The following is an 18,732-nucleotide window of genomic DNA, read 5'->3' as shown; positions in this document are numbered from 1 at the left end:
CTAACCTCTGCTAACTTCAAACTTTTCTTGTGCAGCTTCCTCACTTCTCTCAGCCTTCAAAGAAATGAAGAGAGTTAGGGCCTTGTTCTAGATTAGGTTTTGGCTTAAGGGAATGTTGTGGTTGGTTTAATCTTCTATCCAGACCACTAAAACTTCCTCTACATCAGCAATAAGGCTGATTTTCTCATCATTTGTATGTTCACTGGAGTAGCACTTTTAATTTCCTTCAAGAACATTTCTCTTGCATTCACAATTTGGTTAACTGTTTGGCACAAGAGGCTTAGGTTTTGACCTATCTCAGCTTCTGACATGCCCTCTCATTAGGCTTAATTACCTTTTTTTAAAAAGATTTATTTATTTTTTATTTATTTTTCTCCCCTTCCCCTCCCCCAATTGTCTGCTCTCTGTGTCCATTCGCTGTGCGTTCTTCTGTGTCCGCTTGTGTAAGCGGCACCCAGAATCTGTGTTCTTTTTGTTGCGTCATCTTGCTGCATCAGCTCTCCTTGTGTGCGGCGCCATTCCTGGGCAAGCTGCACTTTCTTTCGTGCTGGGCAACTCTCCTTACAGGGCACACTCCTTACACGTGGGGTCCCCTATGTGGGGGACACCCCTGCGTGGCACGGCACTCCTTGCACACATCAGCACTGGTCGTGGTAGGCTTAATTACTTTTAGCTTTTAATTTCAAGTGAGAGATGTGTAACTCTTTTACTTGAAGACTTAGAGGCCATTTAAGGGTTGTTAACTGGCCTAATTTCAATATTGTTGTATCTCAGGGAATAGGAAGGCCTGAGGAAAAGGAGAAAGACACGGGACTAGCCAGTAGGTGGAGCAGTCAAAATACACACATTTATCGATTAAGTTCACTGTCTTACAAAGGCATGGCTCATGGCACCCCGAAACAATTACAATAGTAATATCAAAGATCACTGATTACAGACCACCATAACAAACAACAAAAATGAAAATTTTGAAATATTGCAAGAATTACCAAAATGTGATACAGAGACACAGTGAGTACATGCTATTGGAAAAATGGTGCCAATAGACTTGCGCAACACAGGGTTGCCATAAAACTTTAATTTGTAAAAAATGCAGTATCTGTGAAGCACAATAAAAATAAAACAAGGTATGACTGTGTAAGCGAATGCTCTGTCTGGAGTAACAAGGGATTACACACTCCAAGTGAGCAAGTCAATCTTTTGGAAACATAACTTAGAACAACCTTACTCCCCTAAGAAATCTTTCCTGTGTAAGTGGAGTTTACTACTTCTAGCTTTGTGTATGTAACAGCATGTCCAATACAACTTGGAAAGCTAGTAATACTATAGCATCTATGAGATTTTACAGATTTTGTTAATTTACTTATTTATCATTAACCATGGACTGGATGTTCTTCAAAACCCACATGTCCAAGACCAAAGACAATGAGACAAGAAAGGATATTCTTTCAACAGATTATACTTTATATATCATTATACCTAGCATAATGTCTGGTTCAGAGTATTAGCTCTGTGTTCTGATGTTACCTCTATCATAAGACAATATGATAATGGTACAATAAAAAATGTTCACAAATTACTTAGGGGGAAAACGATAAAAGTGAAGATATTTTGTTTTTATATAGACAGACCAAAGACTGCATGATGAATGAAATCTCTAACTTAAAATAAGAATTTAAATAGTGAATATAAATATATTAAAATAATATGACAGTTGAGAAGAGCCCATTCTTGCTGTCGTAATAAGAATACTATTTGTCATCTTCAAATATTCTAAATATTAAAAAATGTGTCACATTGTCTTTTTTGTCCCCAATGAATAGTTTATTGAGATAACGTCATTTGTGGCAATAATGATCCATTTGCATAAACGCAGCATATTTAAATTTTCTAGCATCTAAAGGCTGAATTAAATATAAACAATTTTTTAGGAAACTCAAGGGCTCCATGTAATAACTTCCAAAGTATACCTTGAACTTTAGGAAAATAAAAATATACTATTGCAAATACCCATTTCATGATTATTTAAAATGTCTTGCCTTGGTATTAGCTTAATATTTTTCACTCAATAAATTATTGATTTTTTAAAAACCACTTTACCTTTCTGCTGTAAGGATTACTAATTACTAACTTGGTGTCATCTGAGCCAGATAAAATGTATTCTCCAGTGTCATTCCAACAGATTGTATTAACCTAAAAAAAAAGGGGGGGGGGAAATATATAAACAAAACTGAAAAACTGACAAAGTAAAATATGTCATCTTCTACTATCTGATGAGTCAAAATTTATATCACTAATGAAGTTATGTCTATTTACCATTTAACTTATATAAAAATATATAACTGCCCTTTAGCAAACAAGATGTTCTGAAATTTCACAATGAAAGACTCAATCTTTAAGATTTATTGTTTAGATTTCTTATGTTAATTAATCAATTTTCTATCACAGACATAAAAACAAACCACTGAAAAGGAATTTAAAAACATCCTACAAAGTCACAGGAATTATGGCTGTATCATACTGGCATATAAATAAGCATATAGAAAAATGATATCAAATTGGAGTCCACAAATAAACCTTTACATTTATGGTCAAGGGATTTTTGACAAGGGAGCCAAGATCATTCAATGGAGAAAAAAATTGCTCAACAAATGGTTCTGGGAACAGTGGATATCCACATACAAAGGAAGTTGGACCCGTATCTCATATCATATATAAAATTTAACTCAAAATACATAAGTGATCTAAATATTAGAAGAAAAGCATAAAACTATCAAAAGAAAACAGAAGAAGAAATCTTCAGAGGCTTAGATTTGGCAATGCATTCTTAAATATGACACCAAAAGCATGCGAAACAAAAGAAAAAAGGTAGATAAACTGGATTTCATCCAAATTTTAAAATTTTGTGCAAAGGACATTATCAAGTGAGTGAAAGAATGAGAGAAATAGAAAATAGCTGCAAATTATGTCTGGGAAGGGTCAATTATCCAAAAATATAAAGAAATCTTACAAGTCAACAAAAAAGACAACCTAATTAAAAAATGGGCAACAAACTTGAACAGACATTTCTCCAAAGAAGAGATACAAATAGCCAACGACCACATGAAAAGATGTTCAATGTCATTAGGCATTATTAAAAATGCAAATTAAAACCACAATGAGTTCTACTTCATACCCACAAAGAAAACTTATGGGGTGAAAAAACAGAAAATAACAAGTGTTGGCAAGGATGTGAAGAAGATGGAATACTTATACATAGCTGATGTGAATGTAAAATGGTTCAGCTATTTTGGAAACCAGTCAGTGGGGCAATTCCTCAGAAAGTTTAACCTCAAATTACCATGTGACCCAGCAATTACACTCTTAGAAAAACCCAAAAGAAATGAAAACAGATACTGAAATACATGAACAGACATGTCCATAGCAGCACTATTCACACTACCCAAAAGGTAGAAATCACTCCAATGTCCATCAACTGATGAATGGGTAAACAAATTATGGTATAGACTTACAAAGTTTAATAGCATTCAGCCAAAAAATGAAGTACTGATACATGTCACAACATGGATGACCCTTGAAAACATTATGCTAAGTAAAAGAAGCCAATCACAAAAGATCATATGTTGTAATATTCTATTTACATGAAACTTCCAGAATAGACACTTTCAGAAATCTATCATGACAGAAAGTAGATTGGTGATTGCCTGGGGCTGTGGGGAAGGAGAACTGAGAAGTGATTCCTTAATGGGTGCTGGGTTTTATTTTGGGAGGGATGAAACATTTTGGACAAGACAGAGGTGGTATATGCACAACACTGAATTAAATGGCACTAAATATTTCACTTTAAAATGGTTACTTTTACATTACATGAATTTCAAACCCCCCCCCCAAAATCTAAGTCAAAATGGATCAAAAACTTAAATGGAAAAGCTAAATTATAAAACTCTTAGAAGGAAACACAGATGTAAATCTTTGTAACCTTGGATTAAGCATCAGTTTGTTAAATACGACACTAAAAGCATAAGCAACACCAATGAGAAAATAAATGGGACTTCATCAAAATTAAAAACTTTGTTGACCAAAGTATCCTACTAGGAAATGAAAAAACCAGCAGAGAATGGAAGAAAATAATTGCATGTCATATTTGGTAAGGGTCTGGTATCCAAAATATAGAAAAAATCTTTTACAACTTAACAAGACAAATAATCAAATGAAAATGGGTAAACAATTTGAATAGACATTTCTCCAAATATACAAATGTCCAATAAGCATATGAAAAGATGCTAAACATCATAAATCACCAGGGAAATGCAAATCAAGACCCACTGGGACGGTTATAAAAATAAACTTAAATTTTAAAATGAAAAATAAGTATTGGAAAGGATATGGAGAAATTGGATCTGTTTCAAATGACTGGTGGAATGTAAAATGGTACAGTCAGCCACCTGGGAAAACAGTTTAGCATTTCTTGAAAATGTTAAATATAGAGCCACAACATGACCCAGTAATTTATATTCCTAGGTATATATCCAAGAGAAATGAAGACATATGTCCACACAGAAACTTGTACACAATGGTCATAGCAGCATTATTCATAACAGTCAAAAAGCATAAACAAACCAAATGTCCATCAACTGATGAAGGGATAAATAAAATGCGATATATCCATACAATGGAATAGTATTCAATTGTAAGGAGCAATGATCTACTGACACTTTATAGCATGTATGAACCTTGAAAACACCTTATCATGTGAAAGAAGTCAGACACAAAGGGCCACATATGGTATGAATCCATTTCTATGAAATGAGACAGAAATTAGACTAGTGATTTCCTAGGGTTGGGTATTAGGAGGGAAATGGAGGACATTGCTGATGGTTACAGGGTTTCTTTTGGTGGTGATGAAAATGTTCAAGTATTAGATAGTCATGATGGTTGTGTACAACATAATGAATATTAAAACATTGTATTGCATAATTTAAGAAGCAACTTTTTAAATAAAAGGAATTTTAAAACCTCCATTTTAGCCCAGATGGAATAACAGGTATCAGGTTTACCATCACATCTGAAGCAACTAAAAAATAGCAGAATATACATACTTCTAAAAAGTGTCCAAGAAACATTTACAATATAGACCATATTCTGGGCCATAAAACAAAACTCAAAATATTAAAAGTTATTCAACATCATATAAAATGTTCTCTTATGAGAAGGAATTACATTAGAAATCAATAACACAAAGATATTTGAAAACTACATACTTTGAAATAAATTGTCAAAGAAGAAATTACAAAATAAATTAGTATTTTGAATGGAATGCAAATAAAAAGACAACATATCAGGATTTTTTGTTACTGCTAAAGCAATAATTAGAAGGAAATTTTTAGTATTAAAACACCTATATTAGAAAAAAATAAAGGTCTCACATCAATAAATTCAACTTCCACTCAAAAAAAATATGGAGAAAAGCAAATAAAACCCAAAGTCAGCAGATGATTGGAAATAATAGAGCAGAAACCAAAGAAATAGAAAACAGAAAAAAAATTTTTTAAAGAGAAAATTAATGAAACCAAAATCTGGTTCCTTGAGAAGTTCAATAAAATAAATAAACCTCTAGCCAGACTAATCAAGAAAAAAAAGGGGGGGTGGGTGGAATATATATATTACAAATATCAGAAATGAGATAGGTGACATCACTATAGTTTCTATAATTTAAAACATAAAGGAATATTATAAACAACTTTATGCCAATAAAATCTATAGCTCAGATGAAATAGACAATTTCCTTTAAGGATACATACTAACAAAGTTCACTTAAGACACAGATACCTTGAATACTCTATAACTTATTAAGAAACGAGTAGTTTGAAATATGCAGAGAAATTCCAGGCCAGATGACTTTACTGGTAAATTCTACAAACATTCAAAAAATAAATAACAATTCTGTACAAATTATTTCAGAAAATTAAAGATGACAAAATATTTCCCAATGCATTATTTGAGACTGTATAATGGTTAATATCAAAACCACATAGACTGGGGATTGTGGGAGGATGGGGTCAGATTAGGCAGACAAGGCTCAGTTCTCTCACAAAAACCATGGAAAAAGAGCCAGAAGCTGCACAAGGGACCTGCTTTGGGGATCAGTAGACCAGAAGAGTGCTTCACAACTCCTAGGTTGGTGAGGAACAGAGACACAGAATTGGAAACAACAAACTGTGAGTTACTAAACCTCCCAGCCACCAGAAAGGGCTCCCCTCCCCCACCCCCAAGATATTAAGTGGGGATAAAACCCATGGCTCATTACAGGGACTCAGAGGGGAGCAGACCTCTTCCTACCTGTCAGCTATTACAAGAGAAAGGGAAGGGGGAGTTGGGGGGCTCTTCTTCAGTAAATTCCGCCAACAGAGTCCTCTTTCAATCTCGGCTCCTGACAAACCAAAGGAAAACAAGAGATACACTTCCATGGAAAGGTACATAATGAGTGCCATCTGCTGGCCAGTTTCATGGACATAAGATGCTATTAGGGCTCTCTTTTTACCTGACCCCTGGGAGAAAATTCTGTGCCCCATTAGTGAGTCCCTGTCATGATTTTTGATAACCTGGGCAATTTTAAAGACTTAGGATAAGGTGAACCAAATACCAAAGAACAGCTGTGAAAAAATAATAACAATTGGCAAAAGAGAGAAACTGGCCATCAGAGTAAATTCACCAGCATATTCAGATGCCCAGACATCAGCAAAAAATTACAAACCATCCCAGGAAACAGGAGGAGATGGCTCAGCCAAAGGAACAAACCAAAATATCCTGAAGAGATACAGGATTTTAGAAAATTAATCAGTGATAATCACATTCCCCAATGAAGTAGCAACAATCCCCCAAGTACAAAAGGAAAGACTAGTGAAGAAGGTCGAATGATGGGCCCTTGATACTGATGACTATGTTTATGAGCCTGGGTGCTTGAAATTTCAACTAGGCCTAGAGCTGCAGGGTGCCTAAGAGTTACCTCCTGAGAGCCTCCATGTTGCTTAAATGTGGCCACTCTGTAAGCCAAACTCAGCATGTAAATGCATTACCTTCTCCCCAGCATGGGACATGACTCCCAGGGATGAGCCTCCTTGGCACTGAAGGATTACTACCAGGCACCAACTGGTGATGCAACTAGAAAAAGACCTTGAATAAAAGGGGGAAATGGTAAAGACAAATGAGTTTATATGGCTAAGAGACTTCAAAATGAGTCGGGAGGTCACCACAGGGGTCGTGCTTATGCACATCTCAGCAGGGTCTCAGAGACAGTCAAAGTAGATACAACCCCATGTAGTGGTGCTCCACGGTCATGACAGATGGCTCAAGTTCAGTGCCTTGCCAGTGGGCCCAATTTTGAGCTCCTAAGTATGATGGAGGGGGACTCAGATGTGACCTCTCTACACATGTCACTTTTACTAAACCTGTGGTTGGAGCTGGGATTGGTATATGTTCAAGAGACTTGAATCTCTGGACTGTCTATGTGCCAGCTGGGCCCTGAGCTTCAACAGTGTTGCAATACCTACTCTCTGGTTTGTTGGACTTAACCAGATCAGCTAACAGAGAGGTGAGGACAGTCAACCACCACACCAGAGAAGCCATGTGGGATCTAAGCCCCTCTCTACTTAGAGATGGAATGGACATGGTCATCCCAGTGTCTTCAGGATAGAGGAATAAAATATGGATTAGAGTGAACTTACTGGTATTCTACTACAGAAATATTGTGACTCTAGCAATGGAAGAAATTATATCACTGATGTGGAGACAGTGGCCATGGGAGTTGCTGAAGGTAGGGAGAGGGAAAAAGAGGTGTGATATTAGGGCATTTTGGGATTTGGAGTAATCCTCAATGATATTGCAGGGGCAGATGCAGGACACTAAATAACTGCCAGAACCCGTTGAATGGACTGGAAGAGAGTGTAAACTACAATATAAGCTATAATCCATGCTGTGCTGCAGTGCTCCAAAATGTACTCATCAAATGCAATGAATGTACTACACTAATGAAAGAAGTTGTCAATGTGGAAGGAGTGGGGGTGTGGAGAGTGGGTATATGGGAAGCTCTTATATTTTTTAATGTAATATTTTGTGTGATCCATGTATCTTTAAAAAAAAAAAAAAAGGTAATAAAAAATAAAAAAATACAGACCCTGAAAAATCCTTTACAGACAATAAAGAATACACTTATTTTAAGGGTAAAAAAAAAACAAAATCCAAAAACTGAAGGAGTGTTTAGAGTCTTCACAAACAAAAACTGGTAGACTATGTTACCAAAAGACCAAATTTACAAGAGATACTGTATTAGTCAGTCAAAGGGGTGCTGATACAAAATACCAGAAATCTGTTGGCTTTTATAAAGGGTATTTATTTGGCATAGATGCTTACAGTTACCAGGCCATAAAGCAAAAGTCACTTCCCTCACCAAAGTCTATTTCCACGTATTGGAGTGAGATGGCTGCCAACATCTGCCAAGAGTTCAGGATTCCTGGGTTCCTCTCTTCCAGTGTCTGTTTCTCTCTGGGCTTAGCACCTCTGTTTTTTCCACAAGGCCAACTGTAGACCATTAATTAGGTGATTAGCTCAGTCTCTCTCTCCAGGGCTTGATCCTCTCCAGGCTCAGCTGTTCTGCTCCTCTGTGTGCTTACTTCCCAGGGCTCCAGCTCAAAATTCCAACCTACCTTCTCTGAGTCCCTCCCCACCAAGGGGGTGGGGATGCAATGTCCTACTGGCATGGCCCAATCAAAGCCTTAATCATTATTTAATCAAATAAAAGTAAAACCTCTGGATCCAGTACACTCTAGTATGCCTCGAGGAAAAGACCAGTTTACAAACATAATCCAGTATTTCTTTTTGTAATTCATCAGTAATATCAAACTGTTACAATACTAAAGGGAGTGCTGCAGCCTGAGAGGAATAAAACAAAGGTGAGAGACTTGGAGAAGAGTGTAGAAATGAAGATTATTAGAAAGGGTAAATTAAATGGTAAAAAGATAGAAAATACTACAATGTGACAACAGAGAGCCAAACATAAAAATGTATGAAGCAAGTGTGCCTTTATAGTAATAACATTGAATGTTAATAGCTTGAACTCCCCAATCAAAAGACAGATCAAAAAATATGAGCTATCTATATGTTGTCTACAAGACACTCACCTCAGACGTAAGGACACAACCAAATTAAAAGTTAAAGGCTGGAAAAAAATATATTCCTTGCAAATAGTAAGCAAAAAAGAGCTGATGTAATGATACTAATATTGGACAAAAAAGATTTTAAATGCAAAACTGTTATAAGGGATGAAGAAGGTCATTATATATTAATAAAATGGGCAATTCACCAAGAAGAAATAACTATACTAAATATTTATGCACCAAATCTGAGTGCCCCAAGATACATGAGGCACACACTGGCAAAACTGAAGGAAGAATGGATGTCTCTACAACAATATTTGGAGACTTCAATACACCACTTTCAGAATTGGATAGAACATCTGGAGAGAGGATAAATAAAGAAACAGAGCTTGAAAAAGATGATAAATGAACTTGGGAGTGGAGGTGGCTCAAAAGATTAGGCGCCTCCCTCCCACATGGGAGGTCCTGGGTTAGGTTCCCATTGTCTCCTTAAAAAGAAGACAAGCAGACAGCAAGTGCAAACAATGAGGCGGGGAGAAATAAATAAAAACAAATCTTTAAAAAACAAATAAAAATAAATGAACTAGACCTAACAGACATCTATAGAGCAATGCACTCCCAAAATTGGAGGATATACATTCCTTTCAAGTGCTCGTGGATCCTTCTCCAAATTAGGCCATATGTTGAGTCAGTTGTCAAGTCTCAATACATTTTTTTAAAGATTTATTTATTTCTGCCCCCTGTCCTCTATTCCCCCCATTTCCCACTCTCTATTTCCATTCACAGTGTGTTTTTCTGTGTCTGCTTGTATTCTCATTAGGTGGCTCCAGGAACTGATCCTGGGATCTTCCAGAGTGAGAGAGAGGCGATAACTCTCTTGTACCACTTCAGCTCCCACTTTGCTATGTCTTCTTATTTTCTCTCCTGTGTCTCTTGTGGCATCATCTTGCTGTGCCGGCTCTCCATGTCAGCCAGCACTCCTGCATGGGGTAGCTTTCCCAAGCGGGGCAGCACTCCTGTGCGGGCCACATTCCCGCATAGGTTGCACTCCATATGGGCCAGCTTGGCCTCACCAGAAGGCCCTGGACATTGAACCCTGGACCTCCTATATGGGAGACAGGAGCCCAATTGGTTGAGCCACATCCATTTCCCTCAATAAATTTTAAAAGACTGAAATTATTCAGAACACCTTCTCTGACCATAAAGGAATAAAGCTAGAAATCAATAATGGACAGAAAAAGGGAAAACTCATAAATTTATGGAGATTAAACAACACACTCTTAAATAATCAGTGGGTCAAAGAAGAAACTGCAAAAGAATTCTGCAAATATCTTGAGAGGAATGGAAATGAGAACACAACATATCAAAACCTATGGGACACTGCAAAGGCAGTGTTGTGAGGGAAATTTATAGCCCTCAATGCTTACAAAAAAAAAAAAAGAGCTAAAATTGAAGATCTAACTGAATACCTGGAAAAACTAGAAACAGAGCAGCAAGCTAATCCCAAACCAAACTGAAAGAAAGATAAGAACAGAAATAAATGAAACCAAGAACAAAAAACAACAGAGAATCAGCAAAACTAACAGTTGGTTCTTCGAGATGAACAAAATTGACAAACCCTTAGCTAGACTGACAAAGAAAAAGAGAGAAGATACAAATAAATAAACTCAGAAATGAAAGGGGGGGCATTACCAGTCATGTAGAAATAAGAGAGTTCATAAGAGGATACTATGAACAACTGTATGCCAAAAAACTAGAAAATGTAGAGGAGATGGAAAAATTCCTAGAAACACATGAACTACCTACACTGACCCTGGAAGATAGAAGATCTCAACAAACCAATTACAAGTGAAGAGATTGAAACAATCATCAAAAATCTCCCAAAGATGAAAACCCCGGGACCAGACAGCTTCACAGGTGAATTCTAACAATCATTCGAAGATAAACTAATGCCAGTTTTGCTCAAGCTCTTCAAAAAAAACTGAACAGGAAAGAATGCTCATTCTATGAAAACCATACCATCCTAATACCAAAACCAGATAAAGATACTATGAAAAAAGAAAATTATAGACCAATATCTCTAATAAATATAGAATTATACACCACAGTCAAGTGGGTTTTATCTCAGGTATACAAGGTGGTTCAACACAAGAAAATCAATTTGTGTAATAAACCACATTGATAAATTAAAGAAGAAAAATCACACAATTCTCTTGATAGATGCAGAAAAGGTAGATGACAAAATACAACACCCTTTCTAGATAAAAAACACTCCAAAAGACAGGAATAGAAGGAAGCTTCCCAAATATGGTAAAGTGCATATATGAAAAACCTATGGGAAGCAGATTTGGCCCAACGGATAGGGCGTCCACCTACCACATGGGAGGTTCAAGGTTCAAACCCTGGGCCTCCTGACCCGTGTGATGAGCTGGCCCATGCACAGTGCTGATGCACGCAAGGAGTGCTGTGCACGCAGGGGTGTCCCCTGCATAGGGGAGACACACACACAGGGAGTGTACCCTGTAAGGAGAGCCGCCCAGAGCGAAGAAAGTGCAGCCTACCCAGGAATGGCGCTGCACACACCAAGAGCTGATGCAACAAAACGAGACACAGATTCGGCGTGCCACTGACAAGAATACAAACGGACACAGAAGAACACACTGCGAATGGACACAGAGAGCAGACAACTTGGGGGGGGGGGGAAGGAGGGGAGAGAAATAAATAATAAGACTTAAAAAAAAACCAAAACAACACCTACAGCTAGCACAGTACTCAATGGTGAAAGACTGAAAGCTTTCCAGCTGAAATCAGGAACAAAACAAGGATGCCCACTGTCACCATTATTATTCAGTATCATGCCAGAAGTTCTAGCTAGAGCAATTAGGCTGGACAAAGTAGTAAAAGGCATCCAGATAGGAAAGGAAGAAGTAAAACTTTCACTATTCACTGATTACATGATCCTATAGCTATAAAACCCTGAAAAATCCACAAAAAATGCTACTAGAATTAATGCATGAGTTCAGCAAAATGGCAGAATACAAGATTAATATGGAAAAATCAACAGCATTTTTGTACACTATTGATGTAAGGAGGAAATCAGGAAAAAAAATTCCATTTATAATAGGAACTAAAACAATAAAATATTTAGGAATCAACTTAACCAAGGACATTAATGACCTGTATTCAGAAAACTACAAAACATTGCAAAAAGAAATCAAAGAAGTCTTAAATAAATGAAGCACATTCCAAATTACATTCCACATTCATGGTTTGGAAGACTAAACATCATTAATACCCAAACTGGTTTCCAGATTCAACACAATCCCAATAAAAGTCCCAACAGTTTTTTTCTGCAGAAGTTAGAGGCCTATAATCAAATTTATTTGATGGGTAAGGGGCCCTGAATAGCCAAAAATGTCTTTAAAAAGAAGAATAAAGTTAGAGGACTCTCACTTTCTGACTTTAAAGCCTATTACTTAGCTATAGTGGTAAAAACAGCATGCATGGTACTGGCATAAAGGCACACAGACTGACCAATGGAATCAAATTAAGAACTCAGAAACTGACCCTCACATCTATAATGAAGAGATTTTTAACAAGGCTGTTAAGTCCACCCAGATGGGCCCAAAGAATCTATTTATGAAATGGTATTGGGAGAACTAGATAGCCATATCCAAAAGAAAGAAAGAAGACCCCTATCTCACACCTTATACAAAAATTAACTCAAAATGGATCAAGGACCTAAATATAAAAGCGAGGACTATAAAATTATAAGAAGAGGGAAGTGGCTGTGGCTCCATCAGTTGGGCTCCCGTCTACCATATGAGAGGCCCTGGGTTCACGTCCCAGGACCTCCTTATGAAGGCAGGCTCGCCTGAACACCACAAAGAGCCGCTGGCCCACAAGCGCCGTGGAGAGCCAACTCAGCAAGGTGATGCAACAAAAAGGGAGACAAGTAAAAAAACACAGAAAAGCGTGCAGCAAATGGACACGGAGAGCAAAACAACAAGCAAGCCACGAGGGGGGCAGGGAAATAAATAAAAATAAATACAGACACAGAAGAATGCACAGTGAATGGACAGAGAGCAGACAGCAAGCAAGTCACAGGGAGGGGGGTGAGGGAATAAAAAAATACAAGAAAATGTAAGAAAACATCCTCAAGATCTTGTGGTAGGTGGTCATTTCTTAAACCTTACACTTGAAGCACAAGCAACAAAAGAAAAAATAGACATATGAGACCACCTCAAAAGACTTTGTCAAAAGGTTGAAAAGGCATCTGACTCAATGGGAGAAAATATTTGGCAATCACATATCTGATAAGTGTTTAATATCCATGATATATGAGGAGATCAAAGAACTCAACAATAAAAAGACAAACCATCCAATTACAAAATAGGCAAAAGAAACTGCCCAAAGAAGAAATACAAATGGCGAAGAAACACATGAAAAAATGTTCAACATCCCTAGCAATTAGGGAAATGCAAATCAAAACTAGAATGAGATATCGTTTTACCCCTATCAAACTGGCCACTATTCAAAGTCAGAAAATTGTAAATGTTGGAGAGGATGTGGAAAGATAGGAACACTTATTCACTGTTGGTGGGAATGCAGAATGGTACAGCCATTGTGGGGGACCATTTGGCAGTTCCTAAGGAAGTTGAATATATACTTGTCATGTGACCCAGCAATACCATAGCTAGGTATGTACCTAGAAAAACTAAAAGCAGTGACACAAATAGGTATCTGTACACCAATGTTTATAACAGCATTATTCATGACAGCCAAAAGTTGGAAACAACCCAGGTTACCATCAATAGACAAATGGATAAACAAACTGTGGAATATACACATGATGGAATATTATGCAGCAGTAAGAACAAATGATATCATGAAACATGTGACAACATGGATGAACCTGGAGGACATTACATTGAGTGAAGCAAGCCAGACACAAAAGGACAAATACTGCATGACTGCCCTATTATGAACTAAATATATTATGTGAAATATAAATATATATATGAAATATGAATATGGGTAGAATTGCATATCTAAGACCATTTTCTTTAAAGCTAAACAAATACGTTAATAATACAAAATGTTAATATCAGACCACCGTTACACTAAGTGAAGGAGACCAGACACAGAGTACTATATATTGTATAATTCTATTTATATAAAATATAAATATAAATCATTTTATAAAGATGAAATTAGATTTGTGGTTAGGGAGGTCTGAAGAAGGAATGTTAAGGGGTATGGAGTCTTTCTTTTTGAGTATTAAAATTTTTGAGGTAAAAAAAAAATTTTTTTTGAGGTGATGCATGCACAACATTGTAATTATACACTTTGGATAGATCATATATGGTATGTGAATATGTCTCATAAAACTGCTTAATAAGCGAATAAATATTCATGCAAGAATAGCCAGAAACATCAGCTATGTACAGCAGGGGAGACATGGAGAGACTGACAGGTGAGGAATTTCCTTGCTTGTGTGTTTGTTTTTTATTATTACTGTTGTTGAAATAATGAAAGTGCTCCAGTAATGTCTGTAATGATGAACCCACAGCTTTCTGATTATACCAAATACCACTGATTGATTTCTTTGAATGAACTGTATGCTTTATTACATGTTATCAATAAAATTGATTTCCTTAAAAAAATAAACAATGTGACAGTATAAGCAAAGGAAACTACAGACCAATATCCTTAATGAATACACTGGCAGTTTGATACTGTTTATGAACTCCAAAAATAGATATTGGATTATGCTTGTAAACTGGTCTGTCCGTTTAGGCATATTACATTATACTGGATTCAGAGATTTTACTTTTACTTGATTAAATGATGATTAAGGCTTTGATTTGGACAAGTCAGTAGGATACTGCATCCCCACCCCCTTGGTGTGCCAGGGAACTCAACAGACACAAGACATGGCAGAGAACAGAGCTTTGATCCTGAAGCCCAGGAAATAAATACACAGAGGAGCTGGTCTTGTGGAGAAAGCAGAGCAGCACAGCCTGAAGAGAAACAAGCCCGGGAAGAGAGGACCCAGGAAGCCTGAACCATGGCAGACATCAGCAACCATTTTGCTCCAACACGTGGCAACAGACTTTGGTGAGGGAAGTAACGTATGCTTTACGGGTTTCTATCCCAAATAAATACCCTTTATAAAAGTCAAAAGATTTCTGGTATTTTGCATCAGCAGGCCTTTGGCTGACTAATACAAACACATATGCAAATATTCTAAACAAATTCTAGCATATCAAATCCAACAATATAATAAAAAAGATAACGCATAGGGACCATATAGAATTTATCCCTGGAATACAAGAATGGTTTAACAAATGAAAATTAATCAATATAATTCACCATATTAGCATACTAAAAAAGAAAAACCATATGATCATCTGAATAAAAGCAGTCAAAAGCAGTTGACAAGATTCAACAACCATCCTGATAAAAATTTTCAGCCAACTAGAAATAAAAGAGAACTTTCCCAACCTAACAAAGAGCACAATGATAAAGCTACAATTAATATTGTATTCAATAGTGACTCATGGCTTTCCCCTTTAAGATCAGAACAAGGAAAGAATGTCTCTTCTCACCACTTCTATTCAACATTGTATAAGAATAGTCGATACAATTTTAAAAAGAACAAAGTTGCATGACTTACAATACCTAACTTCATGAATTATTATAAAGCTACAGTAATCAAAACAGTGCCATGGGAAGCGGCTGTGGCTCAATCAGCTGGGCTTCCATCTACCATATGGGAGGCCCTGGGTTCGCGTCCGGGCCTCCTTGTGAAGGCAGGCTAGCCGCAGGCTCAGGTGCTGTAGAGTGCTGCCAGCCCACAAGCACTGTGGAGAGCCGACTCAACAGGTGACACAACAACAACAAAAAGGGAGACCAGCAAAAAAATGCAGAAGAGCACACAGCGAATGGACACAGAGAACAGACAGCAAGCAAGCCGCAAGTGGGGGGGGGGCAATAAATAAAAATAAATAAATACAGACACAGAAGAATGCACAGAGATGGACACAGAAAGCAGGGAGCAAGCAAAGAGCCGCGCTGGGGGAGGAGGGGATAAAAAAAAAACAGTGTGATATTGGCATAAAATCCACAGATCAATGAAGAAATAGAACAGGGCCCAGAAATAGACCCACACATACACAGTCAACTAATTTTCAATACAGGTACAAAGGCATTTCATTAGAGAAAAGGTAATGGTGCTGGAAAAACTGGTTATCCATATTGAAATAAAAGAACAACTTTGACCCTTACCTAATGCCATATATAAAAATTAACTCAAAATGGATAACAATTCTAATCGTAAAACATAAAACTATTGGAGTGGGTGGAGCAAGTGTCTTTGTTTGCCAGAGCTGTATGACAAATACCATGCACTGGTTGGCTTAAATAACAGGAATTTATTCACTCACTGTTTGGAGACTAGAAGTCCAAAATCAAGATATCAGCAGGTCATGCCATCTCCAAAGTCTGTAGCATTCTGGTGGTATTTTGCTGGCAATCAGTCTCTCCCTCGGTCACATGGTAATCTGTCTCTTTCTGTCTCCTCTGGCTACTACTGACTAACTGCATCTATACTTGCTCTGCTTACCAGGACTTCAGTCACACTAGATTAAGGCCCACCCTAATTCCATTTGGTCTCATCTCAATAGCATCTTTGAAGATCCTATTTACAAAAGAGTTCACACCCACAGGACCAGGGGCTAACGACTGAACATGTCACATGGGGCCATGATTCAATCCCCAGCACTAACTACTGTTGAGGACATGATGAGACAAATGCAATTTTTATATTCTGCTGGTGGAAGTGTAAAATAACAAAAACTTTGGAAAAGTTTGGCTGTTTCTTAAAAATTAAGCACACACCTACTATATATTAATAATAGTGTCATTTGACTTTGAAGTATTTATCCAAGAAGAAAGTATATGGTCACACGAAGACTTGCACATAAATGTTCAGCACAACTTTATTTGTAACAGCCTAAACTGGAAACAACCCAAACATGTCTATCAACAAGTGAATGAATAAACACTGCATATCCATATAATGAATGCTACTCAGCAGTAAAAAGTAATTATTGATATATTTAACAACATAAATGAATCCCGAAACAATTATGCTAAGTAACATGAATGTAAAAGAAGGTAAACAAAAAGAGTACTGGATGATTCCACTTATACAAAATTCTAGAAAATGAAAACTAATTTATAGTGACAGAAAGGAGATCAGTGGTTACATGAGGTTGAGGTGGCAGGAAGGGACAAAAGGGCTCATGAAGAAAGTTAATTTTGATTGTGGTAGTGGTTTCATAGATATATACACATGACTAAAATTATCAAATTTACACTGTAATATGAACAGTTTATTTATGGCAATTATATCTCAAGCTATTAAAAATCCCTACAAAAATTCTAAATACAAATGTAACAGGTAATTCATTTTTTCTTAGACAATAAGAGAAAAGGGAATCAGATTCTGGTATTATTCTTATTCGCTATGCTGGACATTCATATAAGGACTTAAGTGAAAATCATTTTCAACCTAGAATACTACGGTCAACCAATCAATCAAATGTGAACTATGACCAAATGTGAGCACAGGAAAAAAGGTATTTTCAAATTCATACATTCATACATTCCATTCACTCTTAGAAAAATATTTGAGAGTATACTCAGTAAAACCTAAAAGTAAATTTTTAAAATGTGAAAACATAGAATCTATAGCCTATAAAAACTTGAGAATATGATAAAGGCAACTGTGCATTACTAAGGAGAACCTACCTGAAATTAACACTAAGAAATTCTCCTTTAGATGGGGCTGAAGATTTGTCCTTAGATTCTTAGTGAAGGATATAAAACCTAACACAAAACACATTCTCTTTGCCTCTTCAATGAACAATTCCTAAGTGCCACATATGTGCTAGGCACCCTTCTTAACACTAAATGAACAAAAACAGTAAATTTCTGGAGGTACTGTCTTGGTATGTTGACAAGGGAGGTGGCAGACTATGAAGAAATAAATGTGTGTCTCTTTGTTTGTATAATTATGACACCAGGTAGTGATAAGCACTGAAAAAAAAGTAAGCTAAAGAGAAAGATACTGATGAGTAGTGCTATTTAGGGTATTAGGGAAGGCATCTCTGACAGGTAATTCTTGAAGAGAAAAAAATGTATGAGGTTGTAAGCTTCTCAAATACTTGGGAGAAGAGTGTTTTGGCAGAGGGCATAAAACACATAATGATTTTGGATTTTGTTCTAAGTCTACTGGAAATCCATTGGAGAGCTCTGAGTAGGGCAGTGTTATAAGCAGATATATTACCTATAAAGAGACCATTTAGGAAACTACTATAATAGTACAGGAAAAGATGACCAAAGTTTGGTCTAGCATAGTATCAGTAAGATTCTGGATATATTTTTAAAAATGATACAAGAGAATTTATTGATGGACTATAGATGGATATGATACGAAAGAGAAGAGTAAAGGTGACTCTAAGATTTCGGACCTGAACAACTGAGCAGTCCCCATTTGCTGAACTAGGGAGGA

General features: G+C 36.8%; 1 protein-coding gene and 1 long non-coding RNA gene across 7 annotated transcripts in view; one reads left to right on the top strand and one right to left on the bottom strand.

The window, feature by feature from the left end:
* The window catches only part of DCAF6 (DDB1 and CUL4 associated factor 6), a 173,157-nt gene that overhangs the window by 126,769 nt on the left and 27,656 nt on the right, over positions 1-18,732 (bottom strand). For all 6 annotated transcript variants that reach the window (XM_012527431.3, XM_004464197.4, XM_012527432.3 and 3 more), the window contains exon 3: positions 2,101-2,193. In XM_012527431.3, coding sequence (XP_012382885.2) covers positions 2,101-2,193 — 93 coding nt within the window. The remainder of the gene's footprint in view (positions 1-2,100; positions 2,194-18,732) is intronic.
* LOC131280918 (uncharacterized) overlaps positions 1-18,732 on the top strand; it is a 56,286-nt gene that overhangs the window by 15,853 nt on the left and 21,701 nt on the right. The gene's annotated exons all lie outside the window — the stretch shown is intronic.

The sequence above is a fragment of the Dasypus novemcinctus genome, chromosome 13, assembly GCF_030445035.2.
Source record: "Dasypus novemcinctus isolate mDasNov1 chromosome 13, mDasNov1.1.hap2, whole genome shotgun sequence".
Taxonomy (NCBI): Eukaryota; Metazoa; Chordata; class Mammalia; order Cingulata; family Dasypodidae; genus Dasypus; species Dasypus novemcinctus.
Note: the sequence above shows the minus strand (reverse complement) of the source record. Positions and strands in the feature narration are given on the sequence as shown.